General features: G+C 46.9%; 2 protein-coding genes and 1 long non-coding RNA gene across 3 annotated transcripts in view; 1 reads left to right on the plus strand and 2 right to left on the minus strand.

The window, feature by feature from the left end:
• Positions 1 to 11,394, plus strand: part of taok1b (TAO kinase 1b) — a 31,070-nt gene extending 19,676 nt beyond the window's left edge. Inside the window, exons 7-22 of the mRNA XM_029121085.2 lie at positions 430 to 543; positions 667 to 758; positions 912 to 1,005; positions 1,200 to 1,281; positions 1,377 to 1,544; positions 2,870 to 3,076; positions 4,271 to 4,411; positions 5,134 to 5,370; positions 7,393 to 7,521; positions 8,731 to 8,814; positions 9,157 to 9,276; positions 9,457 to 9,696; positions 9,805 to 10,017; positions 10,567 to 10,749; positions 10,845 to 11,196; positions 11,227 to 11,394. Coding sequence (XP_028976918.1) covers positions 430 to 543; positions 667 to 758; positions 912 to 1,005; positions 1,200 to 1,281; positions 1,377 to 1,544; positions 2,870 to 3,076; positions 4,271 to 4,411; positions 5,134 to 5,370; positions 7,393 to 7,521; positions 8,731 to 8,814; positions 9,157 to 9,276; positions 9,457 to 9,696; positions 9,805 to 10,017; positions 10,567 to 10,749; positions 10,845 to 11,196; positions 11,227 to 11,375 — 2,605 coding nt within the window. The 3' untranslated portion in view covers positions 11,376 to 11,394. The remainder of the gene's footprint in view (positions 1 to 429; positions 544 to 666; positions 759 to 911; positions 1,006 to 1,199; positions 1,282 to 1,376; positions 1,545 to 2,869; positions 3,077 to 4,270; positions 4,412 to 5,133; positions 5,371 to 7,392; positions 7,522 to 8,730; positions 8,815 to 9,156; positions 9,277 to 9,456; positions 9,697 to 9,804; positions 10,018 to 10,566; positions 10,750 to 10,844; positions 11,197 to 11,226) is intronic.
• On the minus strand, positions 2,109 to 2,427 carry LOC114839473. Its single transcript, XR_003781915.2, has 2 exons — positions 2,381 to 2,427; positions 2,109 to 2,348 (listed from the first exon to the last, which is right to left on the minus strand). It is a non-coding gene; the product is annotated as an uncharacterized LOC114839473 (long non-coding RNA).
• A 9,661-nt stretch (positions 11,395 to 21,055) lies between the features above and the next one.
• On the minus strand, positions 21,056 to 27,272 carry LOC105031159 (protein ABHD15). Its single transcript, XM_010905429.5, has 3 exons — positions 25,919 to 27,272; positions 24,347 to 24,576; positions 21,056 to 24,008 (listed from the first exon to the last, which is right to left on the minus strand). Exons 1-3 carry the CDS (start codon positions 26,732 to 26,734, stop codon positions 23,126 to 23,128), a joined length of 1,929 nt encoding a protein of 642 aa, XP_010903731.4. The 5' UTR covers positions 26,735 to 27,272; the 3' UTR covers positions 21,056 to 23,125.
• Positions 27,273 to 27,487: the final 215 nt, after the last annotated feature.

The following is a 27,487-nucleotide window of genomic DNA, read 5'->3' on the forward strand; positions in this document are numbered from 1 at the left end:
CTACACACATGCAGAGTGTTGGTATAGCGTCTCAACAGTAGATTGTTTTGTCACGCAGTAACATCACGCCAAGTTTGACTATTTCGCTAGACACCATTAAGCATTGTGTTACAGTGACTGTTTCTTTATTAAGTTTATCAACACCTCAAATCTATGACCTGTATGGCTTCTGCCTTGAAGAGGCTCCAACATGGGTCCTCTTGCTTGAGAGTCTCTGTCTCTAACCACTACGCGTTTTAAACAAGGGATAGTCCGTCACTCGGTAAAAGACATTCGCTCTTGTTGGCCGTGGTCCAGCAGTAAATAAAACACTGTCATTGTCCACAGACACGTGAATGTGGTATCACCGTGTTTTCAGACACCAAAAAGCAAGGTGATTCGATCCCACCATATTGAACCTTTTTGGGATCTTTGTCACCTCACCCACAGGGACATCAAGGCTGGTAACATCTTACTGACTGAGCCCGGGCAGGTCAAGCTGGCTGACTTTGGCTCCGCCTCCATCGCCTCGCCAGCCAACTCCTTTGTGGGGACCCCATATTGGTGAGGGCCGACAGCGGGCACATACCGGGGCTTTGAACGCATGGACGTTGTTTTTACTGTATCCTGCTTGACATGGTTGTTTGAATTCTGCAACATCATTTGACAGCCCCTCTCCTTCCCCAGGATGGCTCCAGAGGTCATCCTGGCCATGGACGAGGGCCAGTATGATGGGAAGGTGGACGTCTGGTCCCTGGGCATCACCTGTGTAGAACTAGGTGTGTGTGTGTGTGTGTGTGTGTGTGTGTGTGTGTGCGCGTGCCTGTAAATTTGCACGTAAGCCAGTGTGACGTCTTGAGCATAGTCTGTATGAGAGACGTGGCGTGTTGTTTTGGGGACTAACATGTCATTCTTGTCTATGTTGTGCGCAGCGGAGAGGAAGCCTCCTCTATTTAACATGAATGCGATGAGTGCCTTATACCACATAGCACAGAATGAGAGCCCCACACTGCAGTCCAGTGAGTGGTGAGTGTCCAGCAGGCTGGTGCTCCTGAAATTCGTACCGCCAACGTTGTTGTGTGTCGTCGTGGCATTGTCACTGCCATTTCTGTATAGTATATGCTGGATGTAACTGTGGGTTTCATATAGGATTACTGTGATGTTATTTGTTCTTTCTGACTATTCATCGCCGCCCCCCCCACCCCCCACTCTCTTTGCAGGACGGAATACTTTAGAAACTTTGTCGATTCTTGCCTTCAGAAAATCCCTCAGGACAGACCCCACTCCGACGACCTTCTGAATGTGAGAACACGTTGGAATGTTTTTAATGTTGTTGTGGAGAATGTTGTTGTTTTGTTAAGACTAAGTCAATGTGTAACCTTCCCCCCCGCCCGTAGCATGTGTTTGTCCAGCGAGAGCGTCCCGACACTGTGTTAATGGATTTGATCCTGAGGACTAAGGACGCTGTCAGAGAGCTGGACAACCTGCAGTACCGCAAGATGAAGAAGATCCTGTTCCAGGAGTCCCATAACGGACCGCAGCCTGACTCCCAGGAAGGAGACGAGGTGTGTGGGAGGGGTTCCATTCGGTTATGTTCGGTTTTCTCAGAGTGTTCTTAGGGCCATAACCAAATATCTCTCTTTGACCACCCTGGTCACTTCGATGCAGAGTCTACCGGCGTTCGCCACGATTTGTCTGACGGGAGATGCTGCTCGTCTTCTAGAGCGTCACAGAGCTGTTTCATTTTAAATAAGGTTTTGGTTTTATTGTTGTTTTCCCTTCTGGTGAGGATCCAGACCTGTTAGTGGTTCTTATGGTGAGATCCAGACCTGTTAGTGGTTCTTATGATGAGATCCAGACCTGTTAGTGGTTCTTCTGTTGAGGATCCAGACCTGTTAGTGGTTCTTATGATGAAATCCAGACATGTTAGTGGTTCTTAGGTTGAGGATCCAGAACTGTTAGTGGTTCTTATGATGAGATCCAGACCTGTTAGTGGTTCTTATGATGAAATCCAGACCTGTTAGTGGTTCTTATGTTGAGGATCCAGACCTGTTAGTGTTTCTTATGTTGAGGATCCAGACCTGTTAGTGGTCCTTCTGGTGAGGATCCAGACCTGTTAGTGGTCCTTCTGGTGAGGATCCAGACCTGTTAGTGGTCCTTCTGGTGAGGATCCAGACCTGTTAGTGGTCCTTCTGGTGAGGATCCAGACCTGTTAGTGGTCCTTCTGGTGAGGATCCAGACCTGTTAGTGGTCCTTCTGGTGAGGATCCAGACCTGTTAGTGGTCCTTCTGGTGAGGATCCAGACCTGTTAGTGGTCCTTCTGGTGAGGATCCAGACCTGTTAGTGGTCCTTCTGGTGAGGATCCAGACCTGTTAGTGGTCCTTCTGGTGAGGATCCAGACCTGTTAGTGGTTCTTTTGTGAAAGCTGCACTGTGATTTAAAAGAAACAATGGAGTGTTTTTCTTAACATTAACAATCCCAATATCGTGTGTGCGTGTGCAAGTGTTTGTGCGTGCGCAGGGTTGGGGTCCTGTTCTAGTTCTGATTGGTAGTTGGTGGTAGGACATACATCTGAACAATCTGTTTCTCTGCCTCTGTGTTTGTGACTGCGTCATGTTCTCTCCATGTCTTTTTCGGCCTCTTTCACTCTGTCTCCCTGCCTGTCTTCTTCCTTGTCTGCCTGTCTGTCTGTCTCCCTGCCTGTCTTCCTCCTTGTCTGCCTGTCGGTCTGTCTCCCTGCCTGTCTTCCTCCTTGTCTGCCTGTCTGTCTGTCTCCCTGCCTGTCTCCCCGTCTGTCTACTGTCTCCCCGTCTTTCTGTCTGCCTGCCTGTCTCTCTCTTGTCTACTCGTCTGTCGGTCTCTCTGTTTCTGTCGGTCTCTCTGTCTGTAGGAAGTGGAGCAGGGAGCAGGTTGTACCGGCACTGTGAACAGCGTGGGCAGTAACCAGTCCATCCCCAGTATGTCCATCAGTGCCAGCTCCCAGAGCAGCTCGGTCAACAGTCTGAATGAAGCAGCGCAGGACGACCGCAGTGAACTGGACCTGATGGAGGGGGACCACACAGTCATGTCCAACAGCTCTGTCATCCACCTCAAACCGGTGGGTCTGCTGTGCACGTGCGCACGCGCGCACACGAGAACTGCAATAAGAAAAATAGTCGGTGAGGACGTTAATTAGCGATTCGCTGCAGAGATGCTGAGGAAAAAAAACGTGTGTTGTCTAAAACCTGCGTGTGCATTTCTTAGAGCTCCGTGTTAGTTTGGCGTGACGGCGTAAGTTGCGTGTTGAGGTGAAAAACCTTTCTTCACGGTACATTGTTGAGTTGGGCATTAGTGTAATGTTCAAGGTAGCACCACCAAACTGGAGTCGTGTGGAGTTGGTTTACAGTACAGCAGGATAACTAAACGTTTAACCAATCAAATGTATTTTATGAAGCCCTTTTTACATCAGTGGTTGTCGCGTGCTTCCCCATGTTACGGATTCAATGGACGGTGCCGTGTCATAAAGACTTAGAGCAAAATGCATTGCCTCAATTTATTATTCAGGCTGTACTTGAGCTATTTTTAAAGCTGCCCGTTACAAGATTCTGAGCAATGTGTTACCTTACCTTTACCTTTACTTATTCCTCCATAGTGCAATTCTATGTGAATTCTAACACGTTAGAGCAAAGTAGTAGTATTTTTGAATTGTTTTCCATAGTTTTTTTATATTATTCAAAGCAGTTTAGAATAGCACCATTCAAATGTCAAAGCATCTGTTCATCTCGTTAATAATTGACAGATGAATCGATAATCAAAGTAGTTACTGGCCCTAAAACAAACACAGACCCACTTGTTCAGACCCTTCACTTTTCTCCACGTTATGTTGTGTTGCAGACTTAATTTATCATTTATTAAAATATGTTGCTGTCACTCTACATATGCAATACCCAATAACTACAAACAAAAACCATTTCAGTGGCAATTTATTGAAAAAAATAAAATAATATAGAGACCCTTTATTATGATCACTGCTTTGACTCTTGGGTATGCCTCTACCAGCTTTGCACACCTGGGTTTGGGCAGTTTCTCCTATTTTAGATCCCCTCAATCTGTCAGTCTGGATTTTGGATGTTGGTGGACTGAGGTCTTCTGGTCACTTAGAAGTGAAGATAAATTCAGTGAATTATGAATTAAGTGTGTAACACAACACAATGTGGAGGAAGTGGTCTGAATGCATTCCCATGGCACAACAGTAGATGTAGGGCTGTCAGTGTATCACAAGCCTTTATAATGATGGTGATGTCTTTGCCAGGAGGAAGAAGAGGGTTACCATGACGACCCAGAAGTGCGGGGCCGTCCTGCCGAACCCCCGGCCGCTGCTGCCCAACCCCCCAGGAAACACTACAGAGAACGCAACAGAGAACACTTCGCCACGATACGGACCGCCTCACTGGTTAGAACACACACAGACACACACAACAACAACAACAGAACACTGCCACGATACGGACCGCCTCACTGGTTAGAACACACACAGACACACACAACAACAACAACAGAACACTGCCACGATACGGACCGCCTCACTGGTTAGAACACACACAGACACACACAACAACAACAACAGAACACCGCCACGATACGGACCGCCTCACTGGTTAGAACACACACAGAGACACACACACTACAAGAACAGAACACCGCCACGATACGGACCGCCTCACTGGTTAGAACACAGACAGAGACACACACACTACAACAACAGAACACCGCCACGATACGGACCGCCTCACTGGTTAGAACACAGACACACAAACACACACACACACACACACACAACAACAACAGTTGTTACAGCAATGACTTAACAAACCCCTCTTCCATCATCTCCCTCTCTTTTCCTCTGTCCCCCTGACCCCCCCTCTGTCCCCCCTCTGTCCCCCTGACCCCCCCTCTGTCCCCCTGACCCCCCCCCTCTGTCCCCCTGACCCCCCCCCTCTGTCCCCCTGACCCCCCCTCTGTCCCCCTGACCCCCCCTCTGTCCCCCTGACCCCCCCTCTGTCGCCCTGACCCCCCTCTGTCGCCCTGACCCCCTCTTTCTTTTCCTCCCCCTCGCATTGTTCTCTCTCCTCCACCATCATTTTCTCCCTGTCTCCCCCTCTCCTCCCCCGGCAGGTGACCCGTGAGATGCAGGAACATGAGCAGGACTCTGAGCTGCGGGAGCAGATGTCTGGTTACAAGCGGATGCGGAGGCAGCACCAGAAGCACCTGATGGCCCTGGAGAACAAGCTGAAGGCCGAGATGGACGAGCACCGCCTGCGCCTGGACAAGGAGCTGGAGGGCCAGAGGAATAGCTTCGCTCAGGAGATCGAGAAGCTGGTTAAGAAACACCAGGCCACCATGGAGAAAGATGTGCGGAGATAAGATGCACAATAAATGCATGTCCAAGGGTTTTTTCACTTGTCACCACCAATGCAAAGAACAACTGAGAGGCACGGCAATTTAAAACGCTGTTCACCATTTCTGAGAGTAGCATTATGGCCGCTGGTGCTTTCAGAGCCTTTCATTGGTCAATATATAGTATCAGCAATTCATACACTCATTAGATTGGTTTAGATTCAACTTTGTCATAGAACAGTACAAGTACAGTACAAAGAAGTGCAGCAAGCATCTAACCAGAAGTGCAGACAGAGGGCAGGAAAGTATTTACAAGTATTAAGTTTACAAGTGTAGATGTGTAGATGTGCAATGAAGGCAAATGCAGTACAAATGCCAATACTAAATGTGCAATTAAGGCAAATAGAGGAGGGCAGAAAGTATTAGGTGTAGTGGATATTACAACCGGGATAACAGTTGTAGCATGATGCAGAGATAGCAGCACTAAGATCCTCGAGGTAGACATGTGTGTATCAACTGTAAAAATGCAAGTACAATGGCAATTCTAAATGTGCAAAGAGGCTAATTGAATGTACAACGTGCATGTGCAGCTGGAATGCAGAGATGGCAGCAGTGAGGTTTCCGAGGTAGACACGTACCTGTAACCACTGAAAACCTCCATTATCAGACTTTGCAAGGCAGGGTCAGAGTAGTACAAGGGAGTAGTGCAACAAGGACCTGAGAGGCGGGGGGGCGGGGTGGCAAGTGATGGGTCACAGAGTTTACAGAGTTCTCTGGATCACGGAGCTCAGCAGGGTTACAGTAGATGGGAAGAAACTGTTCCTGAGCCTGCTGGTGCGGGACCGAAGAGGCCTGTACCGCCTACCTGATGGTAGGAAGGCAAACACAAAGTTTATGGTATGGGTGTGAAGGGTTCCTGAGGATTCCACGCACCCTATGCAGACACCGTTTGCGCTGGAGGTCTGCGATGGTGGGAAGCTGGGCACCAGGGATGTGCTGGGTGGTTTTCACTGCCCGTTGCAGGGCCTTCTGGTTGGCTATGGAGCAGCTGCTAAACCGCACTGTGGGGCAGTTTGTCAGAATGCTCTCGATTGTGCAGCGGTAAAAGGATCTTGGAGGACTGGCGCTGCTGTGCCTTTTTGACCTGGGCTGAGGTGTTGAGGGTCCAGGAGAGGTCCTCGGAGATGTGGACACCCAGGAATTTGAAGCAGGACACACGCTCCACCTCAGTACCATCGATGATGACTGAGGCGTGGCTGCAGCTTTTAGACTTCCTGTAATCCACAATAAGTTCCTTGGTTTTCTTTGCGTTGAGGGCCAGGTTGTTTTCAGCGCAGCATGCGGCCAGGGGCATGACCTCTTCCCTGTAGGCTGACTCGTCATTGTCACTGTCCAGGCTTATCACCGTGGTGTCGTCTGCAAACTTGACGATGGTGTTGACCTGCCTAGAGGGGATGACCGTGTTGAATGCTGAGCGGGAGTCTATGAATAGTATTCTCACATAGGTGTTGGTTTTGTCCAGGTGGGTCAGGGCCGAGGAGATGCCGTCCTCTGTAGACCTGTTCGACCAGTAGGCAAACTGGTAGGGATCCAGTTTTGGGGGGAGGCAGGTGGGCCAGAGCTAGTCCGTGTGTTGAAACTGGTGCTGTAGAAGTGAGTCTGACCCTGTTGGTCACACTTTGATTTAATGCGTTTAATGAAGGGTAAATACTTGGCTAGTAGGAATAGTGAGAGATGTACAAAAGTGAATAGTGAGCGATTATACAGATGGACATACATAAAAAAAAAAATACATTAATAATAATTAATAACCGACACAAACACCACATTACACTCTATACCAAAGTTAGCAAATACATTTTTTTGGGGGAACATTTTGTGTTAATATTACTCACAGATTTTAAAGGAAGTGTGGAGATCACATCTGTCTGGTCCTGATGTGGTCCCCTGCTGTGCGGAGTACAGGGGACAAGTGATTACACGCCAACTGCATCTCGTGTTCATGCAGTTCTTCCACGTCCATGTGTGCGTTTTCAGGCCAAGACCTTCAACAGTGACGAGAAGAAGTTCCAGCAGCACATTCAAGTCCAGCAGAAAAAAGAACTCAGCAGCTTCCTGGAGTCCCAGAAACGAGAGTACAAGCTACGCAAGGAGCAGCTCAAAGAGGTACGCACACACACACACACACACACACACGCACAGACACACACAGAAACGGAGGTGCAGCCCACCGAGGCGGAGGCGTTAGGGCCATTTTGTGGAGCTCCCCATAACAGTCCTTCATGGGTGAACAGGGACAGGAACTGCGTCGGGTCTCTCGGTCCGGCCCGGTGGGGGACATGGGCAGGGACGGAGGCAAAAGTGTTACAATGATGGTGTGGACCTGGATCACTTGCTGGGGCTCGGCCCGGATGCCGGGCTTTCTGAGGAGACGGAGAGGTCAAAGGAGGGTGAGTGCAGCCGGCTAGCTAGTGGGGAGTTGCTAGCTAGGCAGCTGTCGGAGCGCTAGGCTGGTAGCGTCCACCCTTGGATGTCGCCCCCTCTAGAACTGCCGCTCTAGACCGGGGTACTCAACTCTTATCCTACGAGGTCCTGAACCTGCTGCTTTTCTGTTCTACCTCATCATTAATTGCTGTTGTCCCAGGTCTAAATACGTCCCTGGTTTAGAGGGTTGCAGTGAAAAAACGGGAGTGGAACTGGCTTCGAGGTCCAGAGTTGAGTTTGAGGGTTCTAGAGATTGTATTTCTGTGGTTGGTTTCGGCTGTCAATGTTGTCTTTGAAAATGACGATTGCTGGATTGGCTTCGTCTTTGTCCTGTTCAGTGCCTCAGGAAAGTCTATGTAGCTAAGTTGCCAACTGTAGTCTCCTACTGTGAGAAACTTCCGGATTGGATTTATCATTTTATCAGGAGCGCCAGCAGTCAGTGCTGACACTTGACTGGCTCTGAGAAGACCTGCATTTCCCCTCAGGAGAAGCTGCCAGTCTCCCTGTCTCTTTTCACACCTGACTAGATTGTAAATCAGAATCACAGTTTGGAGCTCCATAATATGACTTTAGTTGGTTTAGTAGGTGGCAACTTACTGTTACTGGTTTTCATCTAGACTCTGCTGTATTCCACCCCTTCATATTGTCCTCTGGTGTGTTTTTTTTGTGTTTCAGTGGTTCAGTTCAACCACATTACAAACATGCATATCGTTTTCCTTCCTGTAATCAGTCTATGGACCATGTATGACAGCAATACATATCATGACGTGTTCTTGGTCCACGCAGGCACACACACACACACAGTTTATCAGGTCCTGCTATGAAAGATGCACAGAAACAAAAGGAGTTGACCAAGATACATACATACACTAACGCCTCCTGGTCCTGCAGGAGTTGAGTGGAAACCAGTCAACCCCTAAGAAGGAGAAACAGGAGTGGCTGTCAAAGCAGAAGGAGAACATCCAACACTTTCAGGTGCAGTGCGAGACACATCAATGTGAATTATCACCTTTTGATTGACATGATGTGTTTGTTTACATGATATTATGTGAAGAATTTTTTTTCAACTAACCAGTATTATACATAGGAAAGCCTTGATTTGTGAAAGGGTCTGAAGAATAAATATCTCTAACAATATTCACAGATAAAACCAATAACCTCCTGGTCTAGAAATGTTTTGTCACTTTTAGTACACAGTTGTGTTTGTGTAACACTGTGGACCGAACCGTTGTTGTACCAAATGTATCAAATTGAGCGACTCTTATCGCTGGCCAGCGCCACACGGTAAAGGAGGTATTGTCTGCTGTGACTCCTCAGGCAGAGGAGGAGGCCAACCTGCTGAGGAGACAGAGGCAGTACCTGGAGCTGGAGTGTCGACGCTTCAAACGGAGGATCTTGATCGCCAGGCACAATGTGGAGCAGGACCTGGCACGGGAGGTACTCCGCGCACCTCCTCCACACACCTCCGCCCCTCACCACCTCCTCGCCCTTGTTTCAACCATTCTCCCTCCCTCCACCACTCTCCTGCTTAATCTGCTCCCTTGATCCACGTCCTGTTCCCCTCACCGTCATTCGCTGTCTCTGTCTCTCGCTTCCTCCTCCTTGACTCCGTCTCAGGAGCTGAATAAGCGGCAGACGCAGAAGGACCTGGAACACGCCATGCTGCTCCGACACCATGAGTCCATGCAGGAGCTGGAGTTCAGGCACCTGGGGACCATCCAGAAGATGAGGGCGGAGCTGATCCGGACCCAGCACCTGACCGAGCTCAATAATCAGCAGGAGTACAACAAGAGGAGGGAGAGGGAGCTCCGACGCAAGCATGTCATGGAGGTCCGACAGCAGCCCAAGAGCTTGAAGGTGAAGCGCACGCACGCACAGACGCGCGCACACACTCACACACCTTCCATTTTTGTTTTCACAGACACACCTTTTTACATGTCCCTGTCAACTTCCTCCCTCCCCCAGTCTAAGGAGCTGCAGATCAAGAAGCAGTTCCAGGACACCTGTAAGATCCAGACACGGCAGTACAAGGCCCTGAGGAACCACCTGCTGGAGAGCACTCCCAAGGCCGACCACAAGGCGGTGCTGAAGAGACTGAAGGAGGAGCAGACACGGAAACTGGCCATCCTGGCAGAGCAGTATGACCACTCAATCAACGACATGCTGTCCACGCAGGCTGTGAGTACCACACACTTCCTCTATCGCCAAACACGCAGGCTGTGAGTACCACACACTTCTATCCCCAAACACGCAGGCTGTGAGTACCACACACTCCCACTATTCCCAAACACGCAGGCTGTGAGTACCACACACTCCCACTATTCCCAAACACGCAGGCTGTGAGTACCACACACTCCCTCTATCCCAAACACGCAGGCTGTGAGTACCACACACTCCCTCTATCCCAAACACGCAGGCTGTGAGTACCACACACTCCCTCTATCCCAAACACGCAGGCTGTGAGTACCACACACTCCCTCTATCCCAAACATGCAGGCTGTGAGTACCACACACTCCCTCTATCCCAAGCACGCAGGCTGTGAGTACCACACACTCCATCTATCCCTAAACACCACACCAAATCTGACCCCAACCCCCTTAAGGACCAAATCAGACCCCAGCCTCAGAGGCTCAAACTGAGGGTATCATCGCTGATACTATCCGCTCATTTCAGATGGATTTACCACTTCCCCTTTGTTTTGTCCCCGCCCTCCACCCTCTCACCAGCTGCGATTGGATGAGGCACAGGAAGGGGAGTGTCAGGTGCTGAGGATGCAGCTCCAGCAGGAGCTTGAGCTCCTGAACGCCTACCAGAGCAAGATCAAGATGCAGACGGACGCGCAGCACGATCGCGAGAGGAGGGAACTGGAACAGAGGGTGTCCCTCCGCCGGGCGCTGTTGGAGCAGAAGGTGGGGCGGGGGGGCACGTGCGCGCTGTGACCTGTCGGAGTGGACGTCGACAACGTTCTAAATCCAACCGTCTCTCTCTCCGCTTCGTCCCCCAGATTGAGGAGGAGATGCTGTCTCTGCAGAATGAGCGCCTGGAGCGGATCCGGGCCCTTCTGGAGCGCCAGGCCCGAGAGATCGAGGCCTTCGACTCAGAGTCCATGAGGCTGGGCTTCAACAACATGGTGCTCTCCAACCTGCAGGGCTCCGACCCGCACGGCAGCCCGGGCGGGTGGGGGGGCGGAGGGGGGCAGGGAGGGGCGCACTGGGGGGGAAGCGGGGGCTCGGGGGGTTCTCATCACGGTCACAGCCACCACCAGGGGGGGTCGAGCTCCCAGCAGCCGTGGGGTCACCCCGTGCTGGCCGGGGGCCCCCCTCCCTGGAGCCTGCACCAGTCCTCAGGGGGGGGGAGTCAGAGGGGGAGTGGGGGAGGCGTAGGAGGGGGAGTGGGGGTGGGGGGGGCCAGGAACAGCCCCCAGGCTATGAGGAGGGCGTCAACATCTGGAGGGGGGAGGAGCGAACAGGGCATGAGCAGGAGTACCAGCATCACCTCCCAGATCTCCAATGGATCCCATCTGTCATACACCTAGACACACACACACACACAATCTGTCATACACCTATACACACACACACACACACACAATCTGTCATACACCTAGACACATTCACAAACACACACACAATCTGTCATACACCTAGACACATTCACAAACACACACACACAATCTGTCATACACCTAGACACATTCACAAACACAACACACAATCTGTCATACACCTAGACACATTCACAAACACAACACACAATCTGTCATACACCTAGACACATTCACAAACACAACACACAATCTGTCAGACACCTAGACACATTCACAAACACACACACAATCTGTCAGACACCTAGACACATTCACAAACACAACACACAATCTGTCATACACCTAGACACATTCACAAACACAACACACAATCTGTCATACACCTAGACACATTCACAAACACAACACACAATCTGTCATACACCTAGACACATTCACAAACACACACACACACAATCTGTCATACACCTAGACACACACACACGTAGAGCAACACACCTACATAGCAAACACAACATGCATACAACTGACAGTGAAAACACACAACTACACACAGTCATACACACAACTACACGTACTTGACCAAGCATAGACACACCCACGGTCCACCTGTTATATTAATAAACTGGGATGAGTGTCTCACACACACACACACACACCATACATAATGGGTACAGCACCCTAAGGTGGGGGGGGTCATAGGGGAAGGACTATATTCCTTCTTCCACCTCCGTTCTGCCCCCCCCTGTTTTCTCATTCCCTGTGTCTGTCAGCACGGATCCTCACGTTGATCCAGACTGGAGACGGTGGAAACTCAGCCCCAACCCAGCCATGTTAGAGCACGGCAGTAGCTGTGCCAGTGCCGAATGCAGTAGTGTCAAACCAGTCTCTTCCTGTCAGGTGGGGTGCCATAGACACGCACACACGCACACACACACACACACACACACACACCACTGGCTTTCACCAACACACAGTCACTTTAACAAGGCTGTCAGAAGCCCTTTACGTTGGGCAGTCCTTCACTTGAGAGGGTCTAGCGGACATTCAGGAAGAGTTTAATGCAGTAAATCCCAAACTTAGGAGACGTTTGAGTGATCCTTGATAAGCAAATGTATACAACATGCTGAACTCCCCACTTTGTGGTTCTATAAGGATCGGGTGCTAAATCATCCTGTGTAATCGGACAGGCAAAGATAGGACATCGTTCTGGTTAGATATTTATGAAATCCCAATCGTGCGACAATAAAACATTAAGTGTTTTATCCGAGTGCTGTCCTGTCTTTGCTGATCCTTGATTTACCAGTATAGCCACAGTTAAGTTTCACTACTTGTATTTTGGAGGATGGCCAATTCTTTGAAGTGCCAACAGTGAGGTCAAACATTTTGGATTTTTATGCAAAGCCAAAGGGAGAGAAAAAATGTTAAGATTACGTTTAAAAACAGAAAAGGCAGATGAAGAGGAGTGTTGATGCGTGGTGGGTCAGGGGTCGGTGATGAAGACCGAATGTTATTCAGAGGATCTGTCATCCCCAGGAATTAGCATCTTGTGTTTGACAGGAAATCCAGTAGTTATGGCCGTGTCAATCATTCCACCATATCCTCTATGTTGGGAACTTCTTTAGCCCAGAGGTCTATGGACCTTTGTGAATGGCAGAGTAGAGGGGATATGGTGTCATTTCTAGTAGACGAGCTGTGGTAATGCTAGTTGGATTACAGGAGGTGTGTGTACCGAGTTGGTGTATGAAGCAGATTTAGAGTCCTCGTAAATGTTATGGAAGCCCGCTCCTCACCATGAGTCCTTGTAAATGTTATGGAAGCCCGCTCATTGTAAATGTTATGGAAGCCCGCTCCTCGCCATGAGTCCTTGTAAATGTTATGGAAGCCCGCTCCTCGCCATGAGTCCTTGTAAATGTTATGGAAGCCCGCTCCTCGCCATGAGTCCTTGTAAATGTTATGGAAGCCCGCTCCTTGTAAATGTTATGGAAGCCCGCTCCTTGTCATGAGTCCTTGTAAATGTTATGAAAGCCCGCTCCTCGTCATGAATCCTTGTAAATGTTATGGAATCCCGCTCCTTGTAAATGTTATGGAAGACCACTCCTCGCCATGAGTTCTTGTAAATGTTATGGAAGCCCACTCCTCGCCATGAGTCCTTGTAAATGTTATGGAAGCCCGCTCCTCTTCATGAGTCCTTGTAAATGTTATGGAAACAGTCTTCCTCACATTGAAATGCCAAATCTTGAAAGCAGTGGCTCACTGATTGCTTTCTATGTTTGCCACAAGTGACACTGCGGGGAACCTGTGATCTTGTTACAACCTGGCACTACAATTGTTTCTTGTCCTGGACCTCAAAATGCAGGTGTCAGGCAAAAAGCCGACAGGCTTCTTTGGGATTCAACGTTGGTTTCCACAGTCTCCGGTGTGTGTCAGCTTATAGCCAATAGGACGGTCAGGCTGACCGGCGCTCTGGCCATTTTGAATGAATGACCACAGCACTTTACCACAGACGTGTGACTTCACAAGTAATTAGGGTATCCACAGACCCAGACTTCCTCTGCAGACACAAACACAAAAAACACACTTAATGATAAGGTGTCTCAAATTATCTCTCCTTTTCTGTCTTTTTAACCCAAAACCCAATGTCCGTCCGTCCGTCCCCCTGACCCTTCACACATGGAACTGGGACCTTTCAGCTGGATGCATCGTTTGGCTACGTCCAGATGCTTTGTAGAACAACATGGCTCTCTGACGTGGAGTAATCCACAGGATTTCCATCGGGCACGTTCCAAAGCATTGTGGTTCTGAGTCTGGCCTAAGTGTCTGTTGAATGATAGGAGAGGGTGGGGCTTAATGGACTGGTAGTGAAGGTTAAAGTTCAAGTTGATTAGTGGCTAGGAAGGATGGAACTACGTAATGTACATATGAGGATCTGGAGGGTTATGCTATGGGAAGTGAGCTGTTACAGGATGTTGTAAGGAGAGAGAGAGGACATACTGGAGGTAAGTATACTGCATTATAAACTGGCTAGTTCTGGTCCTGGATGCCGCTTTGCATCACAACATTTACCACAGGTATGACAAAACGTATTTGTACCGTCCTAACCAGTTTATAACAGCAGTAAGACACCTCAGGGGTTTGTAGCTGGTTTACCATGGCTGATGTCTCTACCTAGGCAGTAACAGCCCTTTGTCGTGGTATAACGGCCATACACCACACCCCCCCCGTGCCTTACTGATAATGAATTGTACAGTATGAGATACAGACTAATAGAGAACAGTGTAGGTGTTGGTTTATGACGGCTGAATGTCCCTCGCTGGATGGGTTGGGGGTGATGCTGCTGTCGCCCCTGCAATGTTTCTGCACCCCTCTCCGAATTGACCCCCCACTCTGGCTCATGCCCGCCCCCTGTCATCACCCCCCCCTACCCCTTCGTCCCTGCTGGACCGCCCTCCGACCCCTCCCCTTGGGAAAAGAGTATCGGGAAAAGTATATTTGTATAAAATAAAGTGTATAGTTATAAAGGTTGATATGAGAAGATAGTGTTTATATTAAGGTGGCAGATGTGTGGCGAAGTAAGGATATATAAATATTAAAAAATATATATATATTATATATATTATATATATAATATATATGTATGTATATATATTAGATTTAAAGGCAATGTAATGTGGGATGTATAGGAATGAAATTGTTAATATTGTACATTTAGAAAACAATAAAAAAAGATTGACATTTAAAAAACACACAATTGGAAGTCAGGGCAAATGAAGACCAACCGCCATGTGATAACTGACATTGTTTCTAACAACGGTGGTAAACATGAAAAAGAATAGAAAACGTACAGCCAACAACACACTTTGCTCACATGCATACACCGTGGTAGTTCAGGAGTAGTTCGACTCTATTACGGTTCCATTGTGTGGTTCTAATGGGTTCTGCAGAGTTCCACTGAGTAACATTGTGTTCCATTGAATTCCATTAAGCTCTAATGTCTTTACCAGTTTGGATTATCTACTGGTGTGTGAACTATTCTCTTCTCTTTCACACTCCTGGTTTCTGAATTATCCAGGAGCTGTCAAGATCTGTACTCATAGTCTCCGTTCCAAGTGCTGATCTAGGACCAGTTTGAATTGAGAAAATAAGGCCCGATCCTAGATCGTCTCTGCAAGGCTTGATGATCACGGGCACTGGTCTGTCTTTACCTCATTGGTCTGTCTTTACCCCAACTTTTTCGCTTCATTTGTTAATTTGTTTTTCCCTTCTCTTTTCAAAATATGTCCTTCATTTTACTCCCTCCCTATAGATGTTTTATTTTGGTTTTTTTTCTATTTTAATTTGTCGAGGGCCAATGCAGCTGTTTTTATGTCAGTATCAAATCATTTCTGAACACCAAATAAGTACCTTGGTGATGTTTATTTTAATTGAAATGGTCAAACAGACTTCCTAGCAAAGAGCACTTTAACTGATGTCTAGGACTGTCAGGGAGTGGTCTGAGTGGGGAGGGGAAAACTGAAACTAGCTGTTATTGGCGGAATGGTTTGGATTGTTTCCTTATTGGTCAGTTTACTAATTTATCGGCTGCTGATGTCATCAGGCAGGCCAAAACACTATACCACCAAAAAAAAACAAAAAAACACCCTGACAGCCTTTTCAAACCGCTCTTACACTTAATGGGCATTGTCATCAATTTCAAAGTATTATTTCACATCCATAGTCTGGAAATGTATATCTAGAACTCATGACACATTTTTGGACTTGAAGGTCGATGGTTGGTTTTATCTACATAATTTTATTGGAGAGCTTGCTAGGTTGAGATGTCACCGTTTTGCTCTTTTAGGATGAATCAACTCTGATTGCAAAGGTTTATATGACTGACCTAATCTGTTTGGACAGAATATGGAAGTTTAGTCTTATTAGTCGGCTAAAAATGAGATTCACTCATTACCTTGGGGAGGTGGGATTACATCAGTTTTATCAGTATTCCTCTTGATTTCAGTTTTTCCCCTTTCATTATAAATGTAATTTTTATTTTCCCAGGTTCAGAGTTGCGGTACCCATTCTCACCTAACCTGTATTAAACTGTATAGATCGTGGAAAAAAATATGAATGTCTGAAAGATTACTTAAAAGTAAAGCTATACGTTACAGAAAAATTGTGATTTAAAATGTATAAAATAAATTGAGAAACAATGTTTTAGGGGACAAATGTAATATTTTGTTTGTAATTACTCTTTTTGTTGGCAGAGGGCTACTGGACAAAGAATCCACTGTAATAAAGTAATTTTAGTATGACTGTGTCCTGTGAGTGTTTAGACAAATTTGCTGTGTACACGTGCACTCGCATGCAAGCGCGTTTTGAGTGCACACGTATACATAAACTAACCATGCCCTAAAGTTCGTGAAGTCAATTGAACAAATGTACTTTTGGTACCCTCAGATGGGGATCTATGTACAAGATGCAGTGTAATATTTTACATGGTCCAACATACATAGAGGAACACTGCACTTCAAATAATATGATCTGATATAGAATATATACTTTTTCGAAACCTATCACGTAGACCGACAAGCTGTCATAAATATTCTGCATTGTAAGTTGTGGCTGTTGTAAAAATAGTGGTGATCAATCAAGGTGGCCGCAAAAAATCGCTGGCATCATTGGGGAGATCTGAGTGGAAAAGTCCTAGATGGGGACACCAACATTGTACATTCCTGTAGGCTATTCATATTTTTGTTGATAAGATGGTTCCCATGTATTTCAGTTGACATTCCTCTACCAGCTTTTGTGGAAAAGCATGGTATATCTCCAATTCAACCGCTAGGCTGTGCATACGCATGGGTTGACATTTGCACAGATATATGCACACTTTCCCAACAAGTTCAACATTGATAAATGCCAACCTTTGTGTCAAAACTGGCGTTATTCTGATTTACACACATATTTGCACGTACGCACAATTGCTATATGAGGCCTCTGGACAGTCAGAAAGGCACATTTCCAGAATAAGCCCTGGTAAAATGCAGTGCAGTATGGGAAGAGTGCCTCTAAACACTGATCAGCCATAACATTATGACCACCTGCCTAATATTGTGTAAGTCCCACTTTTGCCGCCAAAACAGCCCTGACCCGTCAAGACATGGACTCCACTAGACCTATGAAGGTGTGCTGTTGTTAGCAGTGGATCCTTTAAGACCTGTAAGATGCTAACTGGGGCCTACATAGATCGGACCTGTTTGTCCAGCACATCCCACAGATGCTCGATTGGATTGAGATCTGGGGAATTTGGAGGCCGAGTCCATACCTTGAACTCGTTGCGTTCCTCAAACCATTGCTGAAACATTTTTGCTTTGTGGCAGGGCACATTATCCTGCTGAAAGAGGCTAGTGCCATCAGGGAATACAGTTGCCATGAAAGGGTGCACATGGTCTGCCACAATGCCCAGGTAGGTGGTACGTGTCAAAGTAACATCCACATGAATGGCAGGACCCAAGGTTACCCAGCAGAACATTGCCCAAAGCATCACACTGCCTACTCCGGCTTGCTTTCTTCCCATAGTGCATCCTGGTGCCATGTGTTCTCCAGGTAAGCATCACACACACACACCCAGACACCCACTTGATGTAAAAATAAATGTGATTCATCAGACCGGGCCACCTTCTTCCATTGCTCTGTGGTCCATTTCTGATGCTCATGTGCTGATTATAGGCACTTTCGGCAGTGGACGGGTCAGCATGGGCTACCTGACAGGTCTGCGGCTACGCAGCCCCATACACAACAAACTGTGATGCACTGCAACTTTTTCAGCAGTTCGAGCTACAGTAGCTCATCTGTTGGATCGGACCACACGGGCCAGTCTTCACTCCCCACGTGCATCAGTGAGCCTTGGCCACCCATGACCCTGTCACCGGTTCACTGCTTTTCCTTCCTTGGACCACTTTTGATAGGTACTGGCCACTGCAGACCGAGAACACCCCACAAAGGGCTGCAGTTTTGGAGATGCTCTGACCCAGTCGTCTAGCCATCACAATTTGGCCCTTGTTAAAGTCGCTCAGATCCTTTACGCTTGCCCATTTTTCCTGCTTCTAACACCTCAACTTTGAGGACAGAATGTTTACTTGCTGCTTAATATATCCCACCCACTGACAGGTTCCATAATAATGAGATTACCAGTGTCACTCCACCTGTCAGCTGTAATAATGTTATGGCTGATCGGTGTATATCGTAGTAAAGCCCGTGGTATTAGAATAGCCTGTGGTATAAGAATAGCCCGTGGGGCTCCCTGTCTTCTCTGCTTACACATCAGACAGGCGAAATCTGGTCAAATCAAAAATCTCTTTTTTTTGTCCTGTGTCCCGGGATAGGAGATTGCATTGCACATGTGTGTAACTGCCAAAGAATTTCACCCTGGGTGTTAGACACACTGTGAGCAGGGATGTTGTAGAAAAAAGTGGGTAAACTAAGAATTTCTCTGTATATTTTTGATATGACAAATCACGAATCAATATAATAGAAAACATAAAATTTTTAAACAGTATTACTGTAACTGCATTTGATGCAAGTCTACTAAAAAGGAAGGCCTAGTGCAGGTAATTCATCAGGTTATTAACAAAAAAAAAAAACTTGAAATCACATTGTTATTTTTTACTGATATTATAACAGTACATTCAACCAGATGTGTGAACAAGTATGCAAAAAGAAAAAGATCCATCATCAATTGCCTAACAAATAAAAATGACTTAGGCAGAATATGCCATGACTTAGGCATTTTTTCACCTACATATAAATGCAAACATAACATAACAAAAGTTGTTTTACTCTCCTAAATATAACCAAGTTGTGTAATTTGCCAACCTTAACCAAGTTGTTTCTTAATGTCTAACCTTAACCACTGTTTTCCTTTCCCACCAAGTTCCACTCAGGTGCTGTGCACACTCATTTTCACACTATTGATGAGGGAGGTTGTCTTAGTACTGGTGGGCCACTTTTGCTCTATTGTGACACCATGCTTCATGGCCAGATGAGGGTAGGTGTTGCTGATGGCACCACACTGATTTTGATATCCACAGCCATCACTCCAGCCAATGACTTTCTCAATGTTCCCGTTGGCCTCTAGGATTGATTCGAAGTGTTTGGACTGCAGATGGGCAGAAACCTCACTGCTGAGGGAGCCTTCATGCTCTTCCCAAGCGTAACAATATCCATCTTTGTTGTTCATGTTGAAGCAAGTAAAGTTGTGCATCTGTAATTTAGTTTTGTAATACATTGTACTTGCTTTCGTCTGGGGGCACAGAAGAACGCATTGAAGGTCCATTGTCCACACTGAAAGTTTGTCACTGGATTCCTTTTCATCCTTAGCTTTTTCAGCTTGAGCCTGAGCCTTTCATTTCAAGTGAGTAGTAAGGGTATTCTGTTCTGTATTTCCTACCTTGGCGCTGACACATACATCACACTGGTCTTGTTTTGGTATGAACACAGAGTAATTCTGCTCACTGAACACGCGCTCCATTTTCACCAGCAGCTTTCTGATATTCCTTGTGAAGATCACTTAGAACTGTTCCCAGCTCCAGGAACTTCTTATCCTGATAGGAGGGAACCTGACGGCAGTAATGGGATGGGACTACAGGCAGTCCAGAGAGCCATTCGTTCAGGAAGGTCTGGTCAACATCTGATATGGGCACATGTGGGCCAGTCTTGTTGATCTTGGGTTTACACGGATCAGTTTTGGATTTCATGTCCACAGTTAACCATGATCCGATGGTTCTGGGGGCAATGCCAAGTGTTGAACAGAAAAGATTCTTACACACAGGTAGTTTAACTCTTACCAGATGAAAACGAATCAAACAGAAGTGCTAATACATCACTTCTGGACAGCCGTCTTCTCATGTATTCTGCCATTTTGTTTGTATCAAAACTGCCTAAGTCAAAGAGATGACTAAGGCAGATAGTGTTTTTGGATTCTAATAAGTGTTGTGATTGGTTAAGGACATAGGCAGGAAGGCAAGACGATGCAGCAGTGGTAGGACAGTAAAGTTAGGCAGATATCACAATTTGGGCAAAAAATTACTTAGGCAATTATGCTATGAGGCTAACGATATGTATGATTTTACCCTAATGTGTTTTTTTTTGTTCTCTGCCTGTCCAGGTCATTGACATTTTATTGGATTTAAGTGCATCAAGCCTATAGTTTCTGTTTGGCTATTTTCTTAAGCACCCAAACACATTGGCTCCACAATGCTTCTAGAATACAGAGCATATCACTCCCTTTTCATTATGTCTGAGCCATCCGAAAACATTTTGTCATTGCGCATCAAAACTATGAATACAAGATATAGGAATCACGAAAAAACAGGAAATCACTCAACAAGCTTTCTAATTAATCACAGTCAATATTATTGTTGTCTATTTTGATTGTTTTACTAGGTTTTTAATTTGACTTGCATTAAAAACGCATCAGAGCTGTAGGCCTATATATTAGTCTTCTTGCCTTGATTTTTCCTCCATTCTTGCTTTGACGCCACATAATTTATCCTCTCGACTTCGTTCAGCTGTTACTTGGCTATGCTGCTTGTGCTGATCCAGCATCTTCACGTTCAACTATTTATGTTGTTAGTGACTTAAATATGTTTATTGTATATTTTTACACTGTATATTGCATATAAAATGTTGTTAGGGACAGTAGCCTACATACCCTAATCTAATCGTCTTTTCACCAGTCATGTTTGTCTGCCTCACGAAATCTGATTCTACATACGTCATCTGAACCGTTAACACGTGATTGGATGTAGTTAAGGTGTTATCAAGTTTTAATTAAATATTTTGACATGCTTAGGTATAAAAGAAAACTAGGTTCCACTTGTTTAACCGACGTTACTCATCTCTGAGACGTCAGGACCGGTAGGTAAACGATAATTAATTAGAAGTGAGTAAACGCTATTTCACAAAATGTAAAGGTGCGTAAACGGCGATGACGCCCGTTTACCATACACAACAACCGTATGAGCTACCTGTCAAAACAACATCCACCTTTCATGTCTGTATTTGGTGGGTACATCTTCACTCTTCTGTGTTTTTATTGTTCAGACTTTTGTCTGTATTCTACCTATTTTATGACACTAATATTCCCTTGAATATAGTGTTGGTTGGTTTGTACATCATGTGGTTCTGTGTGTTGTCCATATGGATCCATGGTTCTGTGTGTTGTCCATGTGGTTCTGTGTGTTGCCCATGTGGTTCCGCGTGCTGCACATGTGGTTCCGCGTGCTGTACATGTGGTTCCGCGTGCTGTACATGTGGTTCCGCGTGCTGTACATGTGGTTCCGCGTGCTGTACATGTGGTTCCGCGTGCTGTACATGTGGTTCCGCGTGCTGTACATGTGGTTCTGTGGTTCTTTGTGTTGTCCATGTTGTTGTGTGTGTTGTCCATGTGGTTCTAACTAAATGCATAATTCCATATGCCTTCATAGTTCTCTGAGCTCTTGTTCAAAGCAGTACACTAGTCGTCTAGGACGGTCCAGCAGTTATGTATACAAAATAACATTTAAAAAATGTCAGAGAACAGTGTGCCATCTGGGATCTAGGCAGTTCAGTGACCTGTGGTGTGTGTGTTACTGAATGTCATGTGGTGTGTGTGTGTGTGTTACTGAATGTCCTGTGTGTCTGTCTGTGTGTGTGGTGTGTGTGTTACTGAATGTCCTGTGGTGTGTGTGTGTGTTACTGAATGTCCTGTGGTAATCCTGGTAAAGCCTGTGGCTCTGAAAACAGCTGATGTGTTGGTGCTGCTTTTTTTCCAGACTTTTTTTCTCCAATGTCAACACTGGAGAACTCTGGTCCTGTTGACACTGATCATCGTGCCACTTGCTTTGAAGCCAGGACAGTCTGAATTTTAGATTCTACCTGCTGTTTAACAGGACTTTTTGCCACAGACATTCACTCGTTGTTTAGTGTTGGAAGGATACTACGGTATTCATTGTTTTTGTGTGAAAACGCTACAGAGAATACTATAGAGCAGGGGTAGTAAACTCTTACACTACGTGGGCCGGAGTCTGCTGGTTTTCTGTTCTGACCCATCATTAATTGCACCCACCTGGTGCCCACGGTCTAAATATATCCCTGATTAGAGGCTAGCAACGAATAAATGAAGTGGAACTGGCTTCGAGGTCCAGAGATGAATACCCCTGTTAAGTAGAGTATAGTGAACTGTAGTATTTTTTCTAATGTGAGATTAGTTATCTTGTTCCAATCATTGTTGAAAGCAAACACAGCCAAGTTGCCACTATATCATTAACATACTGTATTTACAGTTCACAGAAATACAACATAGATCTTACAGACACTTTCAAAGACACACTCTTTAGTGGCTGAAATTTCTTTCAAAGGTTTTCTCATGAAAAATACAGTGCTTTGTCCATTTTAGATCAAATAATTCATAGCTATTCTATTTCTATGCTAGATGTGTTCCCAGTTCCGTCTTCATTATTGAAGCTCCCAGAGTTCCTGTTAAATCAGATCAATGCTGTTGATTGATTTGGTCTGCTGCGGCCAGACCCTAACATACCCTTGTTTGGGATCGTGTCCTGATTTTGTCAGTTTGAACTCAGAAGGTTTGATCACAATTAGGTCGCTACACGGCTGTTCATTCTCTTCACCTGTCAAGAAATGCGGGCACAGTCAATGTGGCCCAGGGCAATGGGAGAGCTGTAAAGTCTCACTAAATCCGCTCCATTCCTCGTCGCGTCTCAGCGCGTGTAGGACCTCTGCCAGGTAAACGCTCGTCCTTCGACAACGTCTTCCCGGTGGGACAGTGTGTGGTGTCCATTTCTCCTCATCGTAGTCGCCCTCTTCTTCCGGGGGTTGCCGGTCAAGCCCCTCTGGCTTCCTCGCTCGGGCCCATAGCACCCTGCCACCCTGGGGCCCCCCTCCCCCCTCAGAAACTCAGCCACCACCTGGAAGTACTCCAACACGGCCGCGTGGCTCCAGCAGCCTCCCTCCTCCTCCCCGCCCTCCTCCAGCCCAAACCCGCAGTGCCCGCCGCTACCCGTCAGTGCCAGCAGGAAGTAAGGGTTGTTCTGGAACAGGGCGAGGGGCAGGGTGGAGGGGGGCGGCAGGAGGGGGTCGTCACAGCTGCATAGGCAGAGCACGGGGACCGCTACCTCGTCTGCATCCCTCAGGGGTTCATTCCTCTCCCAGTAGGTCTCCCAGTCCCTGGCAGGATGGCCCCGCTCCCCCGGCACCCAGGACGCCACCTCACCCACCCCCGGTGGTCCCCTCGGGAGTGGCGTGGAGGCATTAGCCCCTGGTCTGGCTCCAGAGGCCGGGGCCGGCGCGCCTGCGTCACGTGCGGAGGCCCCTGGCGGGTGGAGCACCGCTGGGGTGTGTTGGTGGTTTTCTGTGGTCCCCCGTCTGGTGGCTGGAAGTCCGGGCGAGAAGGTGGAGGTTAGGCTTGTGGTGACGGTTTTGGCCCCAGGGACAGCCTCCTGCTTCCGCGTTGCATTCGGATCGGAGGTGTTTGGGAGTTGTGGGTTGGGTGGGAAGCAGAAGAGCGCCTCTTCAAAGTCTCTGAGGGAGGAACAGCTGAGAGCCCTGTCCACCTCTAAAACTCCACGAAAGGCGCTGGCGTACCTGGACAGGGAGTTAGAATGCAACTGTAACAAACACTTATTCGAATGCTTTCGCACTGAGCAAAGGACATTTGGTCAAGAAGACTTTGAATAGACTTTGAAAAGACATGTATGTTAAAGGTTCAATCCAAAAATTCTGCTACAGTGCACTTGACATTCAAACGGAATTTCCAATTCAGCAGATCAATGCAAAGTTTACCATGAATGCTATTTCTCACAAATTCTCTGAAATTTCAGTTAACAGTGGTATTATCAGCAAGCATGCTTGGATTGAATACCGGTTAAGGTGTTCTATTTGGAGGCTGATTTTATTCTATAAACCAGACTAAATGATCTTACCTGCTGAGCTGTAGTTTGCGGTGGAGCAAATCCCCCCAGCGATAGAGTGGAGGTAGGGGGGTGTCAAACCACATTTGAGCCTTCAGCACGGGCGAGATGCAGGCTGCAGCTGTCAGGTATGAAGAGGAGCCACACTCTCCCAAGTAAGACAGCAGCAGACCTGACCCAGAGCCTTCGCTCACAGCCAGGAGCACCGAGGATGGGTGCCGACTACGCACGTACGTTACAGTCTAGGGAATCCAAGAGTAGAAGTGGTTGTTTAATATGGAACAATATACTCTATGTATCTACAGTCATGGGGAAAAGCCCATCCCTGGAAAGTACATATTTCGACACATTGAAGTATTAGCAAAATTCCAAATGCATTTACTGATAAATGTAACCCAATTCAATTAATTAAACTGTTGCTTTTTTTTTTACCCTAATGCATTTATGCAATTAAAAAAATTAATTTCCTTATGCGGAAAAAGTTAATACAGCCCTACCATTACATTCACATAAAATCCGGTCCACCAAAATATGCAAATTGTTAGAAAATTAGTCACTTGGGAGTGTCCAGCCTTTCATAAAGATTAGAAACTTGGTCAGAGCCATTTCCAAGGAATTCACAATACAACATTTCACTGTTGGGTGGGAGTTGAGGGTTGGGTGGGAAGGATCAGCTCTAAATGAAGAAAATTAGAGGGTACTGGCAATCTACATGGTATTTGTCATTCCTCTCTTGCCACAATCAATGTCAAGGAGTCAACACAAAGATACTGCACAAACTTGGCCTACATGGGAGGTTAGGAAGGAGGGCAGTGGCATTATGGTATGGGGCTGCTTTGCAATCTCAGGGCCTGAAATTCAACACTACTGTTGTTTGCTCCTTGGGGTTTAAGGCCGGGTGTTTCTGTAAAAGCACTTTGTGGCAACTGCTGTTGTAAAAAGGGCTTTATAAATACATTTGATTGATTGATTGGCCAACTTATTTCTTCAGCACTATGATACTTTATTTCAGTTCGTTTTTGATGAATAAATTATTACAAAGTATAGCCTTTCTATGTCATCTGTTAAATTAGGTTACATTTATCTGTCAATATTGTTGAAGTGAACATTACATATACAGAGACCACTGCACCTTTTTATTTCCTTTCCAGAAAAGTCGAAAAGGAAGGTTTTGAGTGAGGAACAGAACGGTTAAAATTAAGAGACCAAATTGAACGGTTCTGTTCCTCACTCAAATCTTTCCTTTTCAACATTTTTGGAAAGGAAAGAAAAAGTGCAGTGGTCTCTTAATTTACAACTGTGGTTGAAATAAGGTTATATGGCCAATATACCACAAACCCCAAAGATACAGTATTGCTATTATAAACGGTTACCAACCCAATTAGAGCAGAAAGAAGTAATGTGGTTTCATACCCGTGGCATATGGTCTTATATACAACAGCTATAAGCCGGTCAGCATTCAGGATTTTGAAAACACTGTTTTACAACATTGAATACACCAATGGCGACCGACATAAACATTAACTTTCATGAGGCCAATTACAAACCATACGATTGGTATGGCTGTACTATCACTGACGTTACCTGCACCAGGTCAGCCGGGTCCCCGTACTCAGTCAGCCGTGGCGTGGTGAGAGGGCATCCCGCCGTGCCCCTGCGATGGAACACCAGGGCGTAGAAACCCTGACCGAGTGCCAGCCCACACAGACGCCTCAGGTGCGGTGTCACCCCTCCCCGGTAGTGAGGGATGAGTAGGAGAACAGGGGGGGAGGAAGTGTGGCACCCCAACGCTTTCCCTCCTGCATGGTGCTCCTTCACCCCCTCACGTCTCACAGCCCAGTCCAGAGCCACCAACCCCCCGTCCTTTAGTAAGAGGTGGTCTCGGGTGAAGGTGACCTCCTTTGGTCCTGGGTCTCCCTCAGTCAGGCCACCCCATAGTAGACTGGAGATAGTCTGGAGGTGGGGGTCCCCCCTGGGCCACAGAGCCAGTCTGGGACTGACCAGGGACCCACAGTGCTGGAACAGAAACCGGGCCAGGGCCGTGGGCTTACAGGCCAGAAACGGAGCCTGGATGCTCTTTGATGAAGCTCTTGGGTCCGGCGATAATCCGTACCCCTCCCCTGCCTCGCTCCAGCCCCAGCTCAGGCTTCCGCGGCTGGCTTCCCTCCCCTTGGCCCGGCCTGGTTCTGTCTCAGGATGGTGGATCGGGAGTTCAAGGAGCCAGCACAGAAACACCCACAACCCCCAGGCGACAGCCCTCACCGCCAGCCTGGCCCTCCTCTCCACCAGGGGGCAGCGGAGCGCCAGGGAGACTAGGACCAGCAGCATGAAGGGCAGAAAGCAAAAAATGCCATCGTAGTCCCACACTCCAGAAGAGATCACATCGTGGTCACAGGACATTGTTATACCGTGTTTTGATCCAGGACTAGAACACCACGATGTCCAGGTCTAGAACTCTAGAATCTTCCGGTCTGGAACACCATGATGTCCAGGTGTAGAACACCACGATGTCCAGATCTAAAACTCTAGAATCTTCCGGTCTAGAACACTGATATCCAGGTCTAGAACTCCAGAATTGGCCGGTCTAGAACTCCAAAATCTTCAAAATTAGAACAAAAAAATCCAAGTTCTTCAGGTCAGCTAAATCCTCTTCCAATTAATGTCATTTGGTGCTAATCAGAACTGTGGCCCAGGGTTAAGCAGTCATGGATTATCCACCGACCTAGAGATACAGCAGTAGGTCTTCACAGCAGTCTGGTGATCTAGTTTCGAGTAGATTATTCTGTTTTCTGTGCAGTTTTTGCACTCTCTGTGTCCACTGGTAGCAGACCACTCAGGTTGAGAGCTGCTCAATTTCTAGGAGCGACAGAAAATATAGCGGAAAAAATAATGGAGAGGCATCTCTCTCTGTTCTGTCCCTCTTTGATTTTCCTCTAACTCTCCCCTCTTTATCCTCCTCTTCTTTTACTCCTCCCTCCCCCCTCCTCCGTCCCTCCCCCTATAAATCATTAGCAATCAGTGCTCGGCTTAAGCTCAATGTAGAAATCGAGTTAAAACAACAGACACAACCCTCTTATTGCTTATCTACTCAAAACAGATAATTTGGCGAAGCGGTTTCTGTTGGGACAAACAGAAACGCTTCCACGTGGCTCT

Source organism: Esox lucius, chromosome 7 (assembly GCF_011004845.1).
Source record: "Esox lucius isolate fEsoLuc1 chromosome 7, fEsoLuc1.pri, whole genome shotgun sequence".
NCBI lineage: Eukaryota > Metazoa > Chordata > Actinopteri > Esociformes > Esocidae > Esox > Esox lucius.